Raw genomic sequence first — 21,647 nt, forward strand, 5'->3', positions numbered from 1 at the left:
CCATTGAAAAGTGGCATAGAAAAGTGGCATTTTCTGACTTCTGTTTTAAAGGCTCAGTCTTGCTACTGTGTGGCAAATAACTATAGGGAGAGGAGATGACAGATCATGTTCCCAGGAAGTGGACTCTGAGGTAGAGTTAGCTTACAGGAAGTTTAGCCCCATGGAAGTGCTCTAAGGAACACCACCTGTGGAAATAGGAAAGCAGCAACATAATGGAGAGAGAGAATTGGGTTGCAATGCACACCCAACAAAAACTTAACTGACCTCATGAGGAACTCTGAATTTGAGATCGCTCTTTAGAGTTGCCCTAAATTGGAAGGAGAGTGCCAGGCCTTTATATATGGGTGTATCAAGTAGCCATTGGATGCAGGCAACCCCTGAGAAGGGGGAGAGGCTTTGGGCAAGGAGCTTCATTCAGCTGAAAGCAACTCATGAAGAGGGCAGACAGCTGAGCACTGTTACAGTACTTCCAGCAGCTGGGGAATAGTCCGTGGCCTGAAGGGAGGTATGGATTGTTTATCAGACCATTCACTATAGAAGGCTACGAGGAAGCAGGGGATTAGTTAGGAGGAAGTGATTTGGAAAGGAAATGATGGTAGGTTCTGCTACTAGGAGGTTAGAAGTAGAGGTGGCAAGGTATAAACATTTTCTGGATTTATTTTGAAGGGAGGTAATACTGATAAATTGGTGAGGGGGATAGATAAATCAAGATTATTGGTATATTCACTAATACTGATATATTGATGGGGGATTGTGGGAAACCAATAAAAATTGATGTGACCCCATAATATTTAGCCTAAGCAATGAGAAATAGTTGCACAACTATATGCTGAGGTGGGGAAAATTGGGGGTTCTGGTAGGGAACAGTTTTAGGAGAAAGACAAATAATTCAGTTTCACGTATCAATGAAGTATCCAAGTGAAGATGTTAGTTGGATACATGAGTATTACTACTCAGGGAGGACATTCAGGTTGGGAAAATAAATTTGGATCTCACTGGCTTATTATTTGCAGCTATAGAATGGGATGAGATTATCTAAGGAGTGACTTCTGGGCTATTTCAAGGCTTAAGGGTAGGACGGTGTAAAACAGCCAGAGAAGGAGTGTCTAGGGAATAGGAACAGGAGTGATAAGAAATGGTGCCAGAAGCCAAATGGAGAAAGTGAATTCAACAGGGGAGAGTGACCACCAAATGCTTATTCCTGATGGATGAATATTTCTTATCACTGTCTCTTTTCCCATCAAATTCTACCAGGTACAAGGCCTATTATTTTTTCTGAATATCTTACTATGTCATGTTCTTACTTAGGTGCTATGTTTTCCTCAATACTTTGAAGCTTCTAGTGTATTTGAACTAAGGAGGGGTACCAGTATCCTATTAGCTAGGAGTATAAACCTCAATGAGGAGAGAATCTATGAGTGCAGAAGCAACAGAAGTAGAAGCAATACAGATGAGCCCAATACAGATGCCTGGTAAAGATGGAGCCAAACAGGCGGTGATGGAATCTCACATATTTTTGATGAGAGGTCAGAATTCACTTTATATAAAATATACTCAGTTCTGAGTCTGTGAATTGAAATGGCCCTGACTGGATCCCTGGAATCACCTATTGCCCTAGAGACAGGGATCCAAACTCTGGGTGAGTCCCATTTTCAGAGGGAACACACCAACCAGAAACTAAATCAGAATGAGAAGTATCCCAGTGTTGGTCACCAGGAACTAAGAATGCAGAAGCGAAGAGTACAGTCTCCTCAGGAATGGGCCGAGACCACTTTCCCATGGGGGTCTGTATTCCACACATCACCTCGCACTGTCCTCTGACTCCACTCACCACCCATGTGACTTGTGTCTCTTTCGTGAGACTGTCATGCATGTTGGGAATAGAGTCCAAATCTTCTTTGTCTTTGTGTCTCTCAGAGCTTAGAGTAGAGCCTGGTACTCAACAGATGTTTATGAAGATAAATAAATTGAATTTCTAGTACGTTATGTTATCAAGCACAAGGTATAGGAACAGAAAATGGATAATTGAATAGTCTTGGCAGCTGGATCTGTTTAATCACATGTTTCTTGGCAAACTTTTGTGTGCTAATCTATTTTTTTTCTCAAATTTGTTTCCCCTGTCAAGAAGAGAGACTATTTGTCCTTTATTGTTTATTTTAAAAGCAGTATCTGAAGAGTCTTTTGGCTAGAAGTTACTGCAGTAATATCTATTTAGAAAGAAGGTGAAAAACGTCCTACTTTAGCCATCAATAATGCCAAAATTTAAAGAGAATTTGGATTGTATTTGTCCATTGCAAAGTTTGACAAATTTTATTTGCTCTTGGCAAAAGATTATTCAATAGAGCATTTGGTGTGCTATTTGGTGGGAGAGAGAGCATTAACAAGTTTGTGTTTATATAAAAAGATGCAGAACTAAACAAGTATGTTTACATGATGGCTTAGCCTAACTGATTAAATGCCTATATCGAGCTGTGGAAGAAATGGTTTGTGTTTCTAAATGCTTCAGGGTCTTGGGCAGACTCTAGGTGATGTTCTTACTCTTTGTAATTGGAGGACAGACACTCTTCCTCCCCACTTCTCCATCCTGTGTAAGTAACTTCCTTGCTCTTCATCATTCAGGACTGGGGCCTGTTTTTGAACAAGTGCCATAATTTTCTATTTAAATGAGGATGGTTTCTATAGAAATTGTCCTAAATACATGCGCTCTTTGAGGCTATATGTAGTTACTAACCAGATGGCTGAAGCATGCTGTTATAATGCATGACCATTATGTTTTTTTTTTTTTTTAACAATTATTACTTCTATCAATATAACAAATAGTCTGCAACACCAACAATTATTAATAAAGCCAGGGAAAGAAAATGATTCGAGAAAAGTTGCCAGTAAGATACAGAGCTAAATAACAAAATAATGGATTAATTCAATTGGTTCTCATGTTGTAAAATGACTCAAGGAAGAGTTCAAATAGGGCAGAAGACAGGGGCTAAAGTATTTCCCCTTCCAAAGTTGACTTGCCAACATGCATAAATATTGCTTTGGTTGGGGAAGGAAATGAGAGAGAAAAGACCAGAGGGAGGACAGAACGAGGTATGGGAGAAGAGCTTCATAGAGTCTACTTGGAACGAACGGATCAAACTATTGACAGCTAACCAGATTGCTGCTTCCTCGTAGGGAGCCACTCACTAGGACTGTGTAAGATGAATGTGACCTCTAGGGGTTACATGATTTCACAGTAATCCTTGCAAGAACCCTGTGAGATAAGTACTATTCATATCTACATTTCACAAGTGAAAGGATTGTCTTTGGGAGGTCCTCTTGTGTCCCCAGTGAACGATCATCTCTAGGTTTTCGCATTTTATGACTCTTCTTACGGCATACTGCTGTTAGGACAGGTGCATTCACTCAGGCCTTTAACTCTGCTTGAAAGGAGTGTTATTCTGTCCCACTTTCCTAAGCCCCCAGTCCCCGATCCTTTGAAGTGCAGCACCAGTGCAGTTTTCTCCTTGAATTTCTCCATGTAGCTGTGATCTCATGTCCCTCCAAGAACCCCCCAGGTCTTTGCTACTCAAAGTGCTATGGGCAAGCAGCCAGGCACCAGCAGGGAGCTTGCTGGATGTGCAGAATCTGAGGGTAGGGACGCCTGGGTGGCTCAGTCAGTTAAGTATCTGCCTTCAGCTCAGGTCATGATCCCAGCATCCTGGGATGGAGACCTGTGTCGGGCTCATTGCTCAGGGGGGAGCCTGCTTCTCCCTCTGCCTGCCACTCCACCTGCTTTGGCCCTCTCTCTCTCTGACAAGGGAGTAAATAACATCTTAAAAAAAAAAAAAAAAAGAATCTAAGGGCAGATTTCCTCAAGCTCTCCAGGTAGTTTATAGTTTATGTATAAAGTTTGAGAACTTCAGTGTCTCTCTCTCTCTCTCTCTTTTTTTTTTTGCTTTGCATTTCTGTTATTTGTAGTCTGTTTTCTATTCTCAATTGGACTTTAAGCTCTCTGAGGGCAGGAAGATATTATATTTTCTTTTCTTTTGAGTATGCATAAATATGCATAGCCTAGAGGAAGGCATATGATTTACCTGGGGGTGTAACTGCACTTCTATTCAGAAATTTAGAGAATATTCTAGGTCAAAAAGTGCTGCGTTCTTTGGGAGAATTTCTGCCAGTATGCTAGTAGAATCACTTTGAGCATTATTTTACTTTTAATGTTTCGACAAATTCTGGCTTTTGATAAAGTTGAAAATGTTAAGAGGTATAACAGGTCCCCAAAGTAAAATCTTCATTCCTTCCCATAGCCTTTGGTCTATAACCAACCCTGGGGCCACAACATCTTTCTTTGCCAAAGCACAAATCTAGATATTACAGATTTGGAGAAAAATCAATACTTTAAAAAAGTAGAAATCCCAAAAGCTTGAATACGCCAGTCAGTTTCACATGTGAGGTTTTGAGTTTGGTTCGTCTGCAGTCAGGACACTCACTGTCTTCCAGGAAACCTCAGAAGGGAATTTTGTTTCAACAAATATTTGACTCCAAGCTTCATTCTAGAGCTAAAGTGATTAATAGCGAAACTTCAGTCACTACAGACATTCCTGCTGCATTTACATGCCAAAGACCGATAATGCTATTGATCTTTTGAAATGATCGCTGTGTGTTTTCTAGGGCTTTATTTAGGCACAGTGTTTGCATGTGTTTGTACCTCTCAGTGTTCTCAGTGAGTGTGACCAACTGGTTGCTGAGATTGGCAGATGCTCGGGCCTTTCAATCAGCTTCTCGTCACTGCACAATCTGGCTTCTCTCTTTGCATAGAATATGTAATTGGAATATATGCGTGACAAGAAAAGAGGGCAAACACGTATAGGTGGGTTTTTTTTTTTCTTTCTTTTTCTTTTTTTTTTTTCCTTTTCTTTTACTTCTGGCTTCATTTCAGCAGTCAACATGACCTCTCATGAAGTTCCAAATCTAGAAATTATCTACACATAAACCTACTCCTGGGAGCTGACAGAATTCTTCAAATCAGGGAGGATGCCACTTTACCTCTTTTTAGAATTCCTTTTTTCTGTGTGAGTGTGTGTTGTTTTAGTGAGAGGCTCCCTTCCCACCTCAGTCATCGGTTTGCTCACTCCCTTATGTGATGAATCAATGCTTCCAGAACAGGGGTTTCCGAGGGACTGCGGGAACAATGACTTCCAAATGAACTCGGGCGTCCTAGCAGGGAGCATTCAGACCACACCCCAGGTAAAGGGAAGTCTTTCCTTAATGCTTTCAAGAACTTTTAAAGGCTGTGCACTTCGGTGTTTGCTGCAAGAGGGCTTGAGGGAGAGCTGCCTGCGGAGAGATAAATTTGCCTGTATATCAAAATGAAATGTTATTATCTGCAGTTAGTGGCAGGGCGAGCAGATAAAAGCAAACTGCTTGGCTGGCCAACTCCACAAAACGCTCGGGACTGCCCTTGGCATAGTGTGGAAGCGGACGCCCTGCCATGCCTCTTCTTCTTAACAAGAGGCTAGTGGCCATCTGTGAGTGTGGGTGTCACCACAGGAAGGAAGAGAACTTTTAGGGGAAAAGAAGACAGGAAGGCATTGCAGCCCAGAAACTGAGCAACAGAGCAGTGAACTTGCATGGCACGGGGAAATGCCATTTCTCCAGTTATTATTCGGCTGTCCGGTGAGAGGGGGACAGTCTCAGACAGTTCTGAGTGCTTGAAACTGTAGTGAGGGCGAGATGTTCATCCTCTCAGGTCTAATTTCAGTTATTAAACTAGTTTCCCAAGGATAGGAACTAAGATGTGTTTTTAAATGGCATTGACAACTTGAAAGTGTTAAACCGGCATTTAACAAGTGCAATGATATTAACATGCATCTGTTTCTGCTTTGTGTGGAAAATGATTTTTCATCACCATAGCGATTCATTTCTGGGCTCCACTGGAACTTGGCTACCGTATGCAGTAAAGAGAGAGAAAAAAAAATTTCTTTTTTCCTCTTTTCTGAACAGGGGATTCAGCAGTCTACCCTGGCTAACACATGGCTCTTCATCTAAATGTTGCATCGTGTAGCTAGTATAATTTTAAATCCTTTTCCAACCTGAATTCTGTACCAAAAAAAAAAAAAAAAAGAAAGAAATCAGTACCTCCTTGGTTAGATAAGAGGATGCTAGGTAACGATGAAAAGAGCCCTGTGCTAACACTGTACTCCCAGCTTAAAAGTGGATACCACTTTTGTGGTGGTGCTTCTGAGGATGTGTGTTCAGAGAGGAATTTATCCCTGATCTTTTTCTCCAACGGTAACCCAGGAAGATGAATACGTCTTTAGTCCTATTAGATTTTCCCTTTTATGTTATTCTTGAATGACATCATACGTGGGTTCAACTAAAATTAAAAAAAAAAAAATTGTTCTCCTCCACCGGGGAAGACATTTTTTGTCAGATATGGATGTGTCTGTAGGAAAATATGACAATAATGTAGAAAGAAATAATTTTACTTTTCTGTTGCGTTCATTGTCTGCATGTGGTTATGCTTTGAAAATTCCTTTGAGGGCATTGGGTGGAAAGTGCACCTTATGCACTGAATCATCAGTTTTCATTTATATTTTGTTTCCCTTTTAGTCACTGAAATTATAGCTATTACCCTTTAAAAAGTCTGTAGTTTATTGGGTGTCAGTGATGGGCGATCTATTTGTTTTTTAGAGATTTAGGTAGCATTGCATTATTCAAATGGCACAAGTTCATAGCAGAAGTAAATTTTCGGTATTGTGTGTGTTTTAGAAGGCAAAGCCATGTCCTATTAATAATGATTATATGTATTTCAGACCCCTGGGGCACTTATCCTGAAGCCTTTCATGTATCAGTATTTAAATTTCATTGGGATAGAACCCAAGATAGACTTGTAATTATCATGGGGAAAGATGGAGCAGGCCTATAGAACCTGGGAATAAGGTCACTATTTCACCTTTTGACTCCTAAAGGACTGTCTTTATCTCCTGCCCACATGAAATTCTATGATGAATTATCTGAACTACCTCTAGTGCTTTTGTTGCTAAAACCACTCTATCTTGATATTGATGAGATTAGTCATGTAAAAAGGTCTTCCTAGGAAATAATCTATCCAATAAGTGTGTTATATTGTTATTGCTGATAAGACTAATGGGCTTTCCAAATCTAAAAAGGGATCTAATGTTTCTTACCACAAAGGGGAGCATTGATTTATTATTTTCCCATGATTAGCAGCAACCTGGGAATTTTGACATGACTGCAATGAACAAATAAGGACAACTGTGTTTAAAGACATTAAAGAATATTAGGGGCACCTGGGTGGTGCAGCCAGTTAAATGTCCGACCGTTGGTTTGTGCTTAGGTCATGATCTCAGGCTCCTGAGATGGAGTCCTGCATTGGGCTCAGCACGGGGTCTGTTTGTCCCTTTCCTTCTGCTCCTCCCCTGCTCTTTCTCTCACTCTCTTTCTCATAAATAAAATCTTACCAAAAAGAGAATATTCAAAAATGACAGCTCAGAAGGGTTTGCCTGTATGTTTGATATTTCTTAAGGAATATGCATCATTTCTAGAAGGCATAGCTGTTTTCATTTTTTTAGTTACCAAAAACTTTTACTATATAGTAAGTGGCCTACATTTAGTTCATTGGACCTATAACTTGGGTGAAATCTTCCGTTGGATATCCAGTCCTTTCTGTTTGATCACATGCTCACAAAGCAAATATCCCATTACTAATCTAGTATCCCAGGCAGCTTGCTCCAGGTACCTCCTGACCCCAGGCTCACATTGTGCCCCCAGGCTATGTGTCTCTCTCTCTCTCCAGGCCAGTCTTACTATCACCCAGCATGACTTTTGTTTTCCCCGGGCTGACCTTGTCCACCTTCTTGTCTCATAGTTGCTTGAGCTTCATCAGCTTGGTGTCTTTTCTGTTTTGTTTTGTTTTTTTTTTTCGTCCCAGATAGTCAGTCTCAAGGCCAAAGCCTAGACCACATAGAATTACCATACCTCTAAATCTTACATTTTCACATACTATACTGTAAACCAAGCCATTCTTCCAGACACTCAACATGCTATTAGATCTGTTATCTGAGTGTCAGATACTGCTGGTCCCTGGAATCTGCGGGTCCCTGTCTTGGATCTGTCCAAACTCCACTCCATTTTGGTCATTTGCTCTACTCTCACAAGGGCCCTCAATTTCCTCAACTTTCTTCCCAGCTTCCAAACACCAGCTCTGTAAGTGCTATAGCTGACTTTCTCTGTTCCTGTGAGAGGCTGTTTGAATATCCCTGGAAGGAATATCAAAAGGCCAAGTAAATTGGCTTCACTGCAACAAATTCCTGGCTCAGCAGAGCCTGGTAATCCTTTGGTTGATAGTCAGGCATCTTTTCTATTGATGTCAGTGACATTCTAGTCTTTTCTATTTTCCTTAAAATTCCATGTCACCGCTACAAGTTCTTCCTTTGCTACTGGATCGCTTATGTTACAAGTGGGGAGGGTTCAGCCTTGGACCTCTTCTGTTTGTGCTTGCTCCCTTGGTGAGCTCATCTGGTCTTGTGGTTTCAAATACAATGTATAAGTTAAAAACCCTAATAATTTCATCTTTAGCACAGACTTTCCTCTAAATTTGACTCCCTTCCCACATTTCCATTTGGATCTATATTTAGCATATCAAATTTGATCTTTATTCTCAGACTAGCTTTATCTGTTGATTTCCCCATTTTAGTAAATAAAAGCTCATTTTTTACAGTTATTTAGGTCAATAATTTTGTACTCATCTTGTTTCCTATCTATCTCTTATATCCCACATTTAGTTTTTTTTTTTTAAAGATTTTATTTATTTATTTGACAGAGAGAGATCACAAGTAGGCAGAGAGGCAGGCAGAGAGAGAGAGAGGAGGAAGCAGGCTCCCCGCTGAGCAGAGAGTCCGATGCGGGACTCGATCCCAGGACCCCGAGATCATGACCTGAGCCGAAGGCAGCGGCTTAACCCACTGAGCCACCCAGGCGCCCCCACATTTAGTTTTTAAGCGTATTCTGTTTTCCTTTAAAATAGAGCCAGAATCTTGGGTGCCTGTGTGGCTCAGTCAGTTAAGCATCTGCCTTTGGCTCAGGTCATGATTGAGTCCTGCATCAGGTTCACTGCTCAGAGGGGAGTCTGCTTCCCCCTCTGCCCACCTCCCCCCTCATGTTCTTTATCTCTTGCAAAAATAAATAATTAAAACCTTAAAAAAACAAATAACTAAAATACATCCAGAATCTTAACACTTCTTATCATGGTTACCATAGCAACCCAAGTTCAACCTACCATTTCTCTACCATGGGTCATCGCAATAGCCTTAAAGCAAGGCTTCATAGCTTATAACTATATAAGTACTAAATACTTTACATATTTATTTTGTTTACTACTTCCTCCTCTGTGATATAAATTCCATTAGTGTAAAGATTTTTGCTCACCGTTATATCGCCAACACTTAAAGTGGTGCCTTAGCATTTAGTAGGCATTTAATGACACCTTGTTGAATAAATAAAAGTTAGTAGAAAGCAAAATATTCAAATGAGAGTTGATTTTACTAGGGACATAATGGCAGGGCTTCAGGCCACATGAGAGAACAAAGATGTGGGTGAGTGAGTAGATGTGGTGATAGGAACCTTGGTAATTCTTTTCTGATTGCTTCAGTTATCTCAGTGAAATGAGAAACAAACTTATCAGCTCAGAGTAAGACTATGGAAGAAGATGTTGGAGAGGATGTGAGTTTTCTAGGCAAGTGGGAGAGTAAATGGGCCAAGTAGCTAGTGTATGTTTATAGAGCAGCATTGAAGGGCCTGCTTGGGCTGAGTCATAAATTTGAAGTGAAACCAGTAAATATAGTTTGTGTGATTTCCTCCAATCACATATTGTTGTGGTGCAGGAGTAGAGTAGGAGGTTAGATTTAGTGAGAATGGTGATTTACCCAGTTGCAAGAGGATGATGTGAGAGAGGGGAAAGCATTTGAGGAGTGTGCATGGGGGGTAACTGTGGTGAATGCAATCACTGAGGTTGGTTAAAAAGAAGAAATATGGGACAATATAATGTTGGAGGGATCCATAGATTTTTATTCTGGTGAGATCTGAGAAATGTTGGAGCATGAAAAGGAGGTATGGAAAGAAAAGAAGTGGCAGCCAGAGAATGAAAAATGTGACATTATAGAGGGATTGTAGGTACTGGTTGAGGCTAGGGATTTGAGAATCAGGAAGGAGTAGAGGCCAGGGCAACACAAGATGAGGAAAATTACCTATGAGCTATGATGTTGAGTATTGCACAAAGCATAGTGTTAAAAAGAGTGGAACTGAGCCAGGAACTAAATCTTCAAAAAAAAGAAGGGCTTCCTTTGGTTGTGGGGAGATGGCAGTGAGGAGTATAGACCACTGACAGGAGATTCAAATCTGGAAGTTTCTAGGTAGAGGAAAGAGGAATGGTTTGGAAGCAGTACAGGGAAGTGAGGAGGACACGCTTTTAGTTCTAGGCCCAGTGTGAGAGAAAACAGTTTCCACTGAGGTAGCTTCTTAGAGACAAAGCCCTTTAGAAAAAGCGTTGGTTAGTTATAGAAGTTAGAGAAGAGGTTTGGGACATGGAGGATTTTGTGGCGGCCGACTGGATACCAGAAAGTGTGTGGTGGAAAGGCTTCAAGAGTTGGAGCAGGCCTCAGATAGGAAAAGAGCAATGGGTATGTATAGCACAAGGGATTGTGTGATGACTGAGGTCTGGGTTTTTTCACAGGGGCTGACATAGCTGGGTTTAAAAGGAATGCCAAGGTGAAATCTGAGGGTTTCAAGGCATAGAGGGGTTCATGGCTTAAAGGGAGAGGATAGTGAGGGTCTTGCCAGGGTGTATCATAGTTCTTGAGATTGAGGCATGCAGGTGGCAGAGGGGCAGTGTTACTCTGACGAGATGGGGCTGATTTTATCATCAATGTTGATTATACCACCTTTCTGCTCCCTGGTACACCACATTCATGAGCTTTCCTGTATCTTAGTTCATTTTTTCTGGACTCAAATGTGACCATATGTTCCCTTAACTTATTTTGCCTGCTTCCTCCAGGACCCTGTTTTGCTTTCCTTCTCTCCTGATCCCTACTCCAAGTCTACCTACATGTTCAAGTCTATCCGATTACATGCCAACACAGGCAGCTCTTTTTGACTCTCCTTCCCTCACTAATTACTCCCGACAACCTTCCTTATTCCTCATTCAAAATTTTGTGAAAGAGAGATTATGGCACCATCTTCTCTTTTTCCCTTTCAGGTAGTCCTCAACCTATTGCTCTTGACTTTCTTTGCCTGTCACTAGCCATGTGTCTTTTTTTAAATTTTATTTTAATTTTTTTTTAATTATTATTTTTTAAAAGATTTTATTTATTTATTTGACAGGCAGAGATTACAAGTAGGCAGAGAGGCAGGCAGAGAGAGAGAGGAGGAAGCAGGCTCCCTGCCGAGCAGAGAGCCTGATGTGGGGCTCGATCCCAGGACCCTGGGATCATGACCCTAGCTAAAGACAGAGGCTTTAACACTGAGCCACCCAGGTGTCCCACTATGTGTCTTTTAAAACCAGAATTACCCATCTAAAATTCTAATGTGACTTCATCATTTCCCAATCTATGGTGCTCTAATGGTTCCTTGTTGTCCATAGGACAGGATCTAAGCTTGATCCACATCCCACTGCTGCTGCCCTTCCATGCTTTCATTCATCTGGCTTTCTCAGCCTGGGATATCTTTATCTTTCTCTTCACTGGGACCTACATTTCAGGTGTTGCCTTTTACAGAGCTTCCCCGGGTGGGTATGCAGGTATCCCTCATCACTTTTCCTTTCATATTCTGTGCATACTCTTTCTTCACGTGCATGGTCTGTTGACCATTTCCTATTCATGGTGGCATCCCTAGCTCCCGAGTACCCGCCCCACCACAAATACTAAACACGGTTATTCTTGAATGAACAAAGCATGAATGAAAGAGAAAGGATATCCTTGAAGACAGGCATTTGTATTCTAATAGCAAAAAAAAAAAAAAGAAAAAAAGAAAAAAAAACTTCCTATTTTAAATCCATTTTTTAGTATCCTCATTAATGATATATGTTGGAAGTTTCTTGCATGCTTGGTGAGTATGAGTCAGATAGAACATGCTAACCAAGGGTTAAATGAATAAAAGTTGATTTTGAAACAGAATAGATGCTGTGTTTGTGATGACCCTATAGGGAGGTACAGGTGCCCTGTAATGTTCCAAGAGATCAACTAGCCAATCCACTGTTTTGCTGCCATCCCCTACAATAGGCTCTTTGTGGGTTGTATTGCTTTCTCTGATAAATAGAATAATTTAAAAAAGGAATCTGGTCCACGCTCACTATTTTTATAGCTGTTTTCTTTGGCAACCATACACATGATCACAGGATAAGAGTCAACTTTACAAAATAAAGGAAGTAAATATCATGGTAATTAGAAAATAAAGTCAAGATAAACCTCTAACAAGACTGAGAGTCTAATTTATTACATGTCTCTTAGGTCTCTTCTGGTGATTCTGAAGCCAAACCTCTGATCTTCACATTTGTCCCTACTGTCAGAAGACTACCAACCCACTCTAAGTTGGCTGACACCTCTAAATTCCTTGTTAAAATTCCCGAGGAACCAAGTGATAAGAATCCAGAAACTGTAAATAGGGTAGGATTTATTTTTGTTCTTTCTTTATATTAAGCAATTTTATATTAAACATTAAATTGTCCATAAGAATGACTTGGAAATTTGTATGAATATTTATTTCCCTTGCATAAAGTGAGATGACTGTGAAATCCAAGGTTGACTAAAAATATAACCGTGTAATAGAAACCCAAATATTATCATACTCTCCTTCTCTCCATGGCACTATTCTCAACTCTCCTGAGTTGACATCCTATTCTTTGCTATTCACGTGACACATTCTGCCTCTGGGCACTTGCTCTTCTGCCAAGTATGTCCTAAAATAATAAAAATGAAATATTTGGACAAGTTTGAATTTCTGTCAGTTTCTTGACAGAAAATAAAGATAAAACAATGAGGCATTATTGTTTTACATGCAATAACTTAGCAACATTTAAAAAGTACAATATCCACTGCTAGGGCAGTTGTGAAGCTACTGACGTGCTCACACTTTGCTGCTAGCATTGTGAATTTGTACAATTTTGGTGGAAAATCCTTATGCATAATCATAAAACTGTTCGTAATCTTTCAATAATCTAACTCTTGAAAATGTATTCCAAGAACGGTACAAAAGCAAAATTGTTCTGTAGGAAAACAGGGAAAAATAAAAATAGCTCAATAGCTAATAATCAGAAAAAAGTTGAGAGTATAATACACCATTTTCACAAAGTTATAATTATAATGATTATGTAATTCCATGGAAAATGTTAACTTTATAACAGTAAGAGACAAGATTGGTTGTAAAATTATATTTATATGCTGACTATGCTTATCTAAAATGAGACCAAGACTGGCAATAAAATTAAAACGAACTTTAAAAAACCCTGAATATGACTTGTGTTAGAATAATGGAATTTTAGGGAAAAAAACCCTTTCTCTTTAGAATGTCTTTTAATATTGTCTTATTATGAGTAAAAGATGTCTGGGGGATTTTGTGGTATTCTGGAACCACGAAAAGGTGGTAAAATAATCTGATTCACCTTATCTGTATAAAAATATCTTATCCAGAAAATTGTAATATATCTGTGATCTGAGATTTTCAATGCTACCACCTTATTTCAAAGACTATGAAGGTTGAATTATTTCAGGAAGATCTTAAATGCTACTATAGGAATTTCTGGGAAACTTGTCTGACAGTACTCAACTCTATGTGAGGTATTAATGGGATCCTTTGTATGGGTGCTACGAGTATGAATGAGATTGTGCATGTATGAATTCCTCTTGGTTGCAAACCTCCAGAGCTTCCTAAGATGTTGATATTTATTTGCTGATTGCAATGATCACATACAACCACATATTTAAAATAGTCAAGATTTTTCTTCCTATTTTTTAAATAGTTCAATGTTATAATAGAACAGGGTAAATTCTCCCTTGATCATTTATGCATTCAGCCACTACTGACTGAATATACTATGTGCTTGGTGCTGTATTCTGAATGAATAAAATCAACTCATATGTCATTCTTGGGAAGGTATGTAATAAAGAAAGTGAAAAGTATATAATAAAATTTCAGTGATAAAGCTACAAAAATACATTAGAGTAAAAGAATAGAGAGTGATGGACTATGGGGGAAGGGAGTCATTTAATTTTATATTTTTCTGATATAAACCATTGATTTAATAAGCAAACTGGAGAGAATGGACAAATCTGTGCAGAAAATTTTTTTCAAAGTCAAGCAGAGAAAGACAATTATTATAAGGTTTCACTCATATGTGGAATATAAGGAATAGCACAGGGGAAGTTGTTTTAGATAATTAATAATGTTTTCAAAAACTAGGTCAATTTTTGCCATCTTTTAATTATAGTTATTTTTTATAATAAGCAATCTGTCTTTGAATGCTGTTTTTAATTTCAACTTCTTTCCAGTTTGGGTTTTTGTTACTGTATAGTATTGTAATTTAAATGTGAAATGACCGTTGTCCAAGAAATCCTAATGAGAGGCCATTTGTGTTTTATCTCAACTAAATCATCATCAGCTGAAAAATGTGCAATGGGCATATAAAATAACGGCCTTAGGTTAGTTATATATAATCAATGGTTTGACTTCTTATGGCATGCATGCCCATAAGAGCACATGTTAAATTGATTATCATGGTTGAAATTCAGTTTATTTTAGTTAGTGTCTTCTTAAAATTTTTTATTCGGAAGTAATTTTAGGCCTAAAGAAATGTTGCAAAGAAAAATATAGTAACCTCAGCATGGTTATCAAAACCAGAAAAATAAACACTGAGTCCTTTAAACACAAGCTTAGTGTACACTGCTGCTCTCATTTTAGAAAAAGATGTTTGATAGCTTGATAAAGCTGTCTTACTCTCGTCTTGTAAACCCTCTATGTACTCATAGAAAATTGAGTGGGAAAAGATTAAGAATTACAAAATAAAATAGCAGTGAAAAATTCCTTGTACTAAAAATATCTGCTTATTTTCCTGGCATCTTATTCTTGAGTTCTTTTCAATTAGTTTGGATGGTTTTGTCTGAATATCTATATTTTTGGTCACAATTTTATTTTTCCTCTCAGACTTTTAGAGAGATTTGTTTTATTTTAGAAACTTTCAATAAGGTTTCCTTTCTCTCCTGGCATATATAGGATACGTAGGTTTTGCTTGACCAATAATTAAACCCTTGGCCAACCCCTGTTTGTCTCACGAATGTCTTCATGGGAAACATTGCTGTCTCTATCTCTTTTTAAGAAATTGTGTCATGATTTATTTGAAAGCAGGTTTACTTGATGTTGATTCTGAGCCCTAAATTGTTTGGGCTTGAACCAGGGCAAATAAGTGGGCTGGTAAAAGTAAACCATTAACCTCAACCCAATCTCTCCTAAACCAACCTGATTTTTAAATATATTTTAAATAATTCTTGTCCTTGGAGATTAAAAGCAGGTTAAACTTTTAAGTGTATATGCAAAAAGGAAGCCATTGTCAAACCAACGTCAATGCTTTTATGTCTCTACATTAATTGCAGTCTGAGTCCAATGAGTACTTGACCTTGAATGCTGGGAGCCAACAGGAGAGAAACCAAGGGACATTGATTTATCCTTCAGAGGGCAGTGAAAAGGTTTTGCAAGCAAGGGGAATTAAAGCAAACGAACTTCAAGGAATGCAGCAAAGTGACCTCTTCAAAGCTGAATATGTCTTTATCGTGGACTCAGAAGGGGAAGATGAAGCTCCAAGTGGAAAAGGTGAACAAGGCCCCCCTGGGGGGATGAGCACTACAGCTTCTCGGCCCAAATCTCTAGCAATTTCTTCCAGTCTGGTTTCTGATGTGGTACGTCCCAAAACACGAGGGACAGACCTCCAGGCCCCATCATACCCTGAAATGTCTCACGGGATTGCCTCTCAGCAAAAGCACGGACAGGTAGGTTTTTCTTCTTGTCATAAGAAAAAAGAAAATGTTTACATACTCTTTATCCTAGGCTGTCCGCAAAGGCCTTCCTGTTTGAGGCATGCAAAGCTCTCAAAGAAAAAGGTATTAAAAAAACCCAAATCCCAAGATCATAAATCATCACAGAGTAAATATAGATAATAAATTCATAAGACAAAAAAGATTATATAATTGTACTGCGAACTGGCTGAAGAGAAAATGTAAGATGTTCAGCTGGGGTGGATCTGGGAGAATGTTATCTCTTACTTTGGAACAATTCTTGGAAGATTGATAACTGGGAGTTTCTTAGGAAAGAGTGCTTGGTTGACTGGCTCCACCAAGAAGCATACTGCGCATACGAGAAAGATCCTGTGGGAAGACATTGGTTGGATGTTAGACGCAGGCACATTACTTTTAAACTATTGAAAAAGTAGTCAAAGGATATGCTAGGAAATAAGAGTGTTTAGAAAAAAAATTCTCGCCTGTGTGTCCTTCGGAAAATATGTGTTGTGGTCCTGGAAGCCACTAGTGCAGGTCTTGCCTCAGTGAAATGGGTAGAATATCCTACCCCAAAACTTAGTGGCAAAATTGAATAGTTCCTTTAGGTTGGAGAGCCTATTTAAGACCCATTTCTGTGACGGCAGGAAAGAAAGGGAGTGGAGAGGGAGAGATTTTGAAGGGAAAAATAGGAAGGATTTCCCATTGGTTGGCTATTTGTTGTGATGAAATCATACAATGATTTGACAAGGCATAGGTAGAATGTCAGGAATGCAGAGGCTGGCTTTGGGAGTAGACCGCGGATGCAAAGTGCTCCTTGAGAAAGCATATGTCAGTATCAAGATGTCCTGTTGAGGATCTGTTAGGACCAGGTACTTGTAAGCATTCCAAAGTAGTTGGGAGAACATTTTTGTTGGTGAGTTGGCCTTTTGGTGCTGCTAGGAAGGACCTATGCATAATTGTAGAGGATGTGTCTTATTTTGGGTGCCACTCTATTTTCATTTCTGCCGCCTTCACTGACTTCCTGATGCGGAATTTCTATCACCTATAAGCCTAGGGTCCTTAGGCTACTTAGAAGACTCTCCCTGGGTTACTCTTACCTCAGTCTACTGACCTAAAACATTTATTTCTTCTCAAAATTTATTCTCAGACAGTTGTTGGAAATGTTCTAATCATGTAATTAAACATATTCTCAGTAAGCAGTGATAGGCTTGAGCGTTTCTTTCTTGTCTCAGGAAAGATGATGGAATAACCAAGTTTGAGATATGGGGATTTCTAAAGTTAAGGGAGGGTAATTTGATGGAGCCCCTTTGAAGAACTTATAGGTGTGATAATAATAAATGTAAGTAAACAAGGCAAACCTTCTTAATGAAGCAACTTTTGGATTTTTGTTTTACTTTTCCCCCCAGTTGTTAGATTTCTTTCCCTAAGTTGGTCATTTAATTTGTTTTTATGTGACCAAATACACAGAAGTGAACTAGAGCCTGAACACACACTTTGGAATCTTTTGTCCAAAAACAGTTATATGGCAGTACGTTATAGTATGTTATCAAGGCTGCAAATGAAAAGGCAAAGATCAATCTAATTCATTAGCAGTGGCCAAAAATGATGGTTACCACTAATGGGGGAATACTGGATCTTGAAATGTTTGGAAGTCGCCATTGTTCCTGTTTGCATTTCCCTTAACAATCCATTTGAGTAATGAATAATAGACTATCATCAAATAAAAATAAGAGTAAATAAGAATAAGGCAATTGTTAACCACAAATGTCAACCCCAGAATAATGACCGAACCAAAGAAGGTACTCTGAGAATTTTAATATAGTGAGTAATAGAAACAACAAGTCTAAAGAATAACCCTGATTGGATTACTTGATGCTAACAACATCTACTTTTCTCTCAGAAATATAGTCATTAGGTGAATTTCTGGTCTGCCTGGTAAAAATAAATCCATGTACAGAACTGTCCATAAATTAACACTATTAGTCAGCACTAATTTATTAAGCTATTCTAAAAGATGCCTTCAGTTCCTGCTCTGGCTTTTAACTTTTCCATAAACTAGCCTAGATGTTGTCATTTTCTATCCACATCTTCTACCTCTCTTCTTCAGTTCTTCTCAACTACAACAAAGGTGCATACTTTATACTTTTCCATCCCCGAGCCTTTGATTCCTCTGTGTATAAATCTCCTTCTCCAGACTCATCTCCATAGGCTGCTCAATACTCTAAACCCAGTTCAAGCAGTGCCTCTTTCTAGAGACATTCCCTTTGAAGAGGAGTTAGGTCTTCTCCATCTGTACCATTTTCCACATCGTTTTTTAGCTTTTTTAGAAAATTTCCATAACTCCTTTTCACCCTGTTGTAATAATGGATTGCCTTTTTCCCTCACTAGAGAGCCATTTAAGTCAAGATGTGTCCCATTTATTTCTGTGTCTCCAGCACTTAGTAGAGTGTCTTGCATATAGGTGAGGTTCAATAAGGTGTATAAAAGGAATAAATATTTAAGAGTTCACATCTTTGAAGTCTTTGCACCGACACTGACTCCTTTATGAAGTCAGGTTTTGTTCTCTGAGTCAAAATAAACTATTTCTCAATGTACTTCTGATAGCTTTTTTTCTGTCCATCTTTTATAACAATTCTCCGATTTCAGCATGAAGTATAACTATTTACGTACATACCTTATCTCCCCTAGCAGATTGTAAAGTCTTTAGAGATGAAGTCTATGGTAAATCTATTTCTATTAAACATTTTGTTCTCTGTAGTAGTTACTATATTATCATGCATGTAGTCAATATAAATATTGGGTTGAATCTGGTTATGCTCCAAATACTTTCATTGAAGTAGCATGTTTCAATAAAAGTGCATTATGTTAAAAAAAGCCACTAAACAATTAAAAATTTTGAAGTGTAGGTTAAAAGTTAAAATGTTATATATAAAATAAGCAGTTGAATCAAAATCCTCTCAATAAAAGTTCAGAAAGAAAGAGTAATGTTTTTGAGTATAGGCATCTTGAATGTTGATGTAAAGGTCTAATATTGTCTTACTTAGGGATAACATTAGAGTTAAAATTTTGAGAGGTGAATATACACATACGAACACAGAGTGATTTGGCTGGAAGACCTATGGTAAAGCCTGTAGCTCAGGCAATGAGAGTGGGGATAAAAAGAAGAACTTACAAGGTAGATTTAGCTGGATTTATTCATTGACATATATGAGAAAAGTCAAGGATGGATGAAATTTCTCATAGGGAAATTGGAAGAATGTTGATATCATCAATTGAGGGAAGATAATAGGTTTCAGGTATTGGTAGGAAGAGAGAAGACATCTGATCTAAAGTTTGAGATGCCTTGATGACATAGCATGATGTTCTTTAGAAAGGAGCTGGAAATATGAGTCTAGAACACAGGGTAGGGCTGGGATACTGGAAATATTTCTACATAAGCTGATGAGAGTAGAGGTATTTATTCATGGAAAGAATGTAGAACAAGAAGACAGGAGGTACAGGCCAGGAAATAGCAAAATATAAAGGGCCTGTGAAAGAATAGAACCCATGACAGAGACTGAGAGGGGTCCAAGGAAGTTGGAGGGAGGGGTTTCATGCAATGAAAGCTGGAGGGGCATTCAACAAAAAGAATAGTCTACAAACAAGGGCAAGTAAATAAAAATACTATAAAATCTTATAAATATAAGGAAAAATAAAACATAAAACAAGATCAAATAAAGTAGGACCTTCAGAGCCCATTAAATTTCAGAATTAGAAGGTCATTTGATGACCTGAAGGGAAACAGTGTGAGTGCAGGAATAGGGACAAAAATGAGGTTGAGAAGTGGATGGGTGGTAAGGAAGGGAGCCCATGCACCAGAGAGATGCTTTGGGAAAGCAGGAATGACACAGGTAACATACTGGCCATGCTCCTTTGGGTAGTTACTTGAAATTATAAACCTTAGTTTCCTCATTTGTAAAATAGGGTAATGATATCAACCTTCTTTGTGAAGATTAAATGAGATAGTAATATACAGAATGTGCCTAGAAGACTGCCTGGATCATGGTAGGTTCTCAACAGATGATTTACTGTATTTAAGAAGTTTGAGATGATAGCATATTTTGGGGTACAAGGGGAAGGAACTTGTGACGAGGGAGAGGTTTTATATAAAACAAAAATTTTTTAAAGATTTTCTTTATCTCAGAGAGAGAGATAAAGAAGCAGGGGTTGGGGCAGAGGGACCAGCAGATTCCCCACTGAGTGGGGAGCCCAACATTGGGCTCAATCCCAGGACCCTGAGATCATGACCCAAGCCAAAGGTGGAGGCTTAGCCAACTAAGCCACCCAGTGAAATATAGCTTAGGTGTAAGAACAGAGAAGACATGGAAAATGAGGTCAGAAAAACTGGCTGGAGTTAAATAGAGGATGTTCTTACATGAAAGTCTGGGAAATTAGGACACTGGCATGCATATTTATTAAGTACCTAGATTTTATGGATCCATGGAAAATAAATTACAACAAATTATTTGGATAGGATGTTAGATGTAGAAATCTTCCTTATACCTCCAGCCTTCAATCTTCTCTGATGCTGGCAGTATCCCTGAGATCCCTCAGTGGTGGCATGTTGTTTCCTCTGGGTGAGGAATCAATTTTGCCATTAGCCCATGGGGCAGAGGAAGTACATTTGTGGAAAATCCAGCTGCTTTGACAATTCCCGCAGAATGCTGATGGAACCTTTTAACAGGAGGGTCTCCTGATTTGTTGATGTCAGAACTCGATTTTGTTGTTGGTGGTGAGGTAAAGACTCAATGGATATCAGTATCACTGTCCCCTTCCCCTGCTTATCTTCACTATCCAGAGTCTAGAGCAGAACAAGAGGGCACAGTCACTGAGGAAGATGATGACGCTGGCTTTAAGGAGACATTGTGTCCCTGAACTCTGTCCTTTTGTCCCTATATCCACTAGACACCGTTTCTTCATTCTTGCATGACAGTAATATTACTCTCCATACTGGAAAGTAAGGGGATTAACTATAAAAAACATTCTACCTGCCTTTAAGGAACTCAAAAAAGATGCACCTGAAAACATTGACTATGAAAGGGAACATGTTCTAAGAACAAGGGGAAGTTTAGGGGGGAGGATGCCTAGATCAGCCCAGTCACACTGTAATTAGCTGAACTGTGAGCAAAGAGTACAAGTTTTCTTGATGGGTAACTAGGGCCTGGGGATTTCAGACAGTGTGAATGGTCAGGGAAGTACCAAGATGTAAGAGGAGGGTGGAAAAGACACGAATGTGAAAAGGACTCGTCAGAAGATAGGAAATAAAGTAGGAGATAGTGATAAATCAGAACCCACAGATAAAACCGTTTTAAAAAGGAGGGAGAGATTGGAAGTCGGATTCTATGGAGAAATCAGAAAAGATAAAGCATTCAAGTGCCTGTTGGGCTTAGGAAAATCACTGTAGACATTGGTGATAACAGTTACTGTGGAACACTAAGTAGGGAGTAAGAGCTGTTAAGAGGTCAGTAGGAAGTGTATTAGTTTTCTATTGCTGCACAACAGATGATCATAAATTCAGTGGCTTTAAATGCCTATTTATTTTTTCTAGGTTTCTGTAGATCAGAGGTC

The 21,647-nt window shown here is 38.9% G+C and overlaps 1 protein-coding gene across 10 annotated transcripts in view; it reads left to right on the forward strand.

The window, feature by feature from the left end:
• Positions 1–21,647, forward strand: part of MLIP (muscular LMNA interacting protein) — a 252,382-nt gene that overhangs the window by 102,188 nt on the left and 128,547 nt on the right. For 7 of the 10 annotated variants that reach the window (XM_082729410.1, XM_082729414.1, XM_082729417.1 and 4 more), the window contains 2 exons: positions 12,507–12,662; positions 15,642–16,034. The exons of 1 other annotated variant lie outside the window; for it this stretch is intronic. In XM_082729410.1, coding sequence (XP_082585536.1) covers positions 12,507–12,662; positions 15,642–16,034 — 549 coding nt within the window. Of the gene's footprint in view, positions 1–5,114; positions 5,230–12,506; positions 12,663–15,641; positions 16,035–21,647 lie in introns of those variants that run through there. 2 more of the 10 variants (XM_082729415.1, XM_082729412.1) reach the window with 2 other exon arrangements.

Source organism: Mustela nivalis (genome assembly GCF_964662115.1).
Source record: "Mustela nivalis genome assembly, chromosome: 5".
NCBI classification, from domain to species: domain Eukaryota; kingdom Metazoa; phylum Chordata; class Mammalia; order Carnivora; family Mustelidae; genus Mustela; species Mustela nivalis.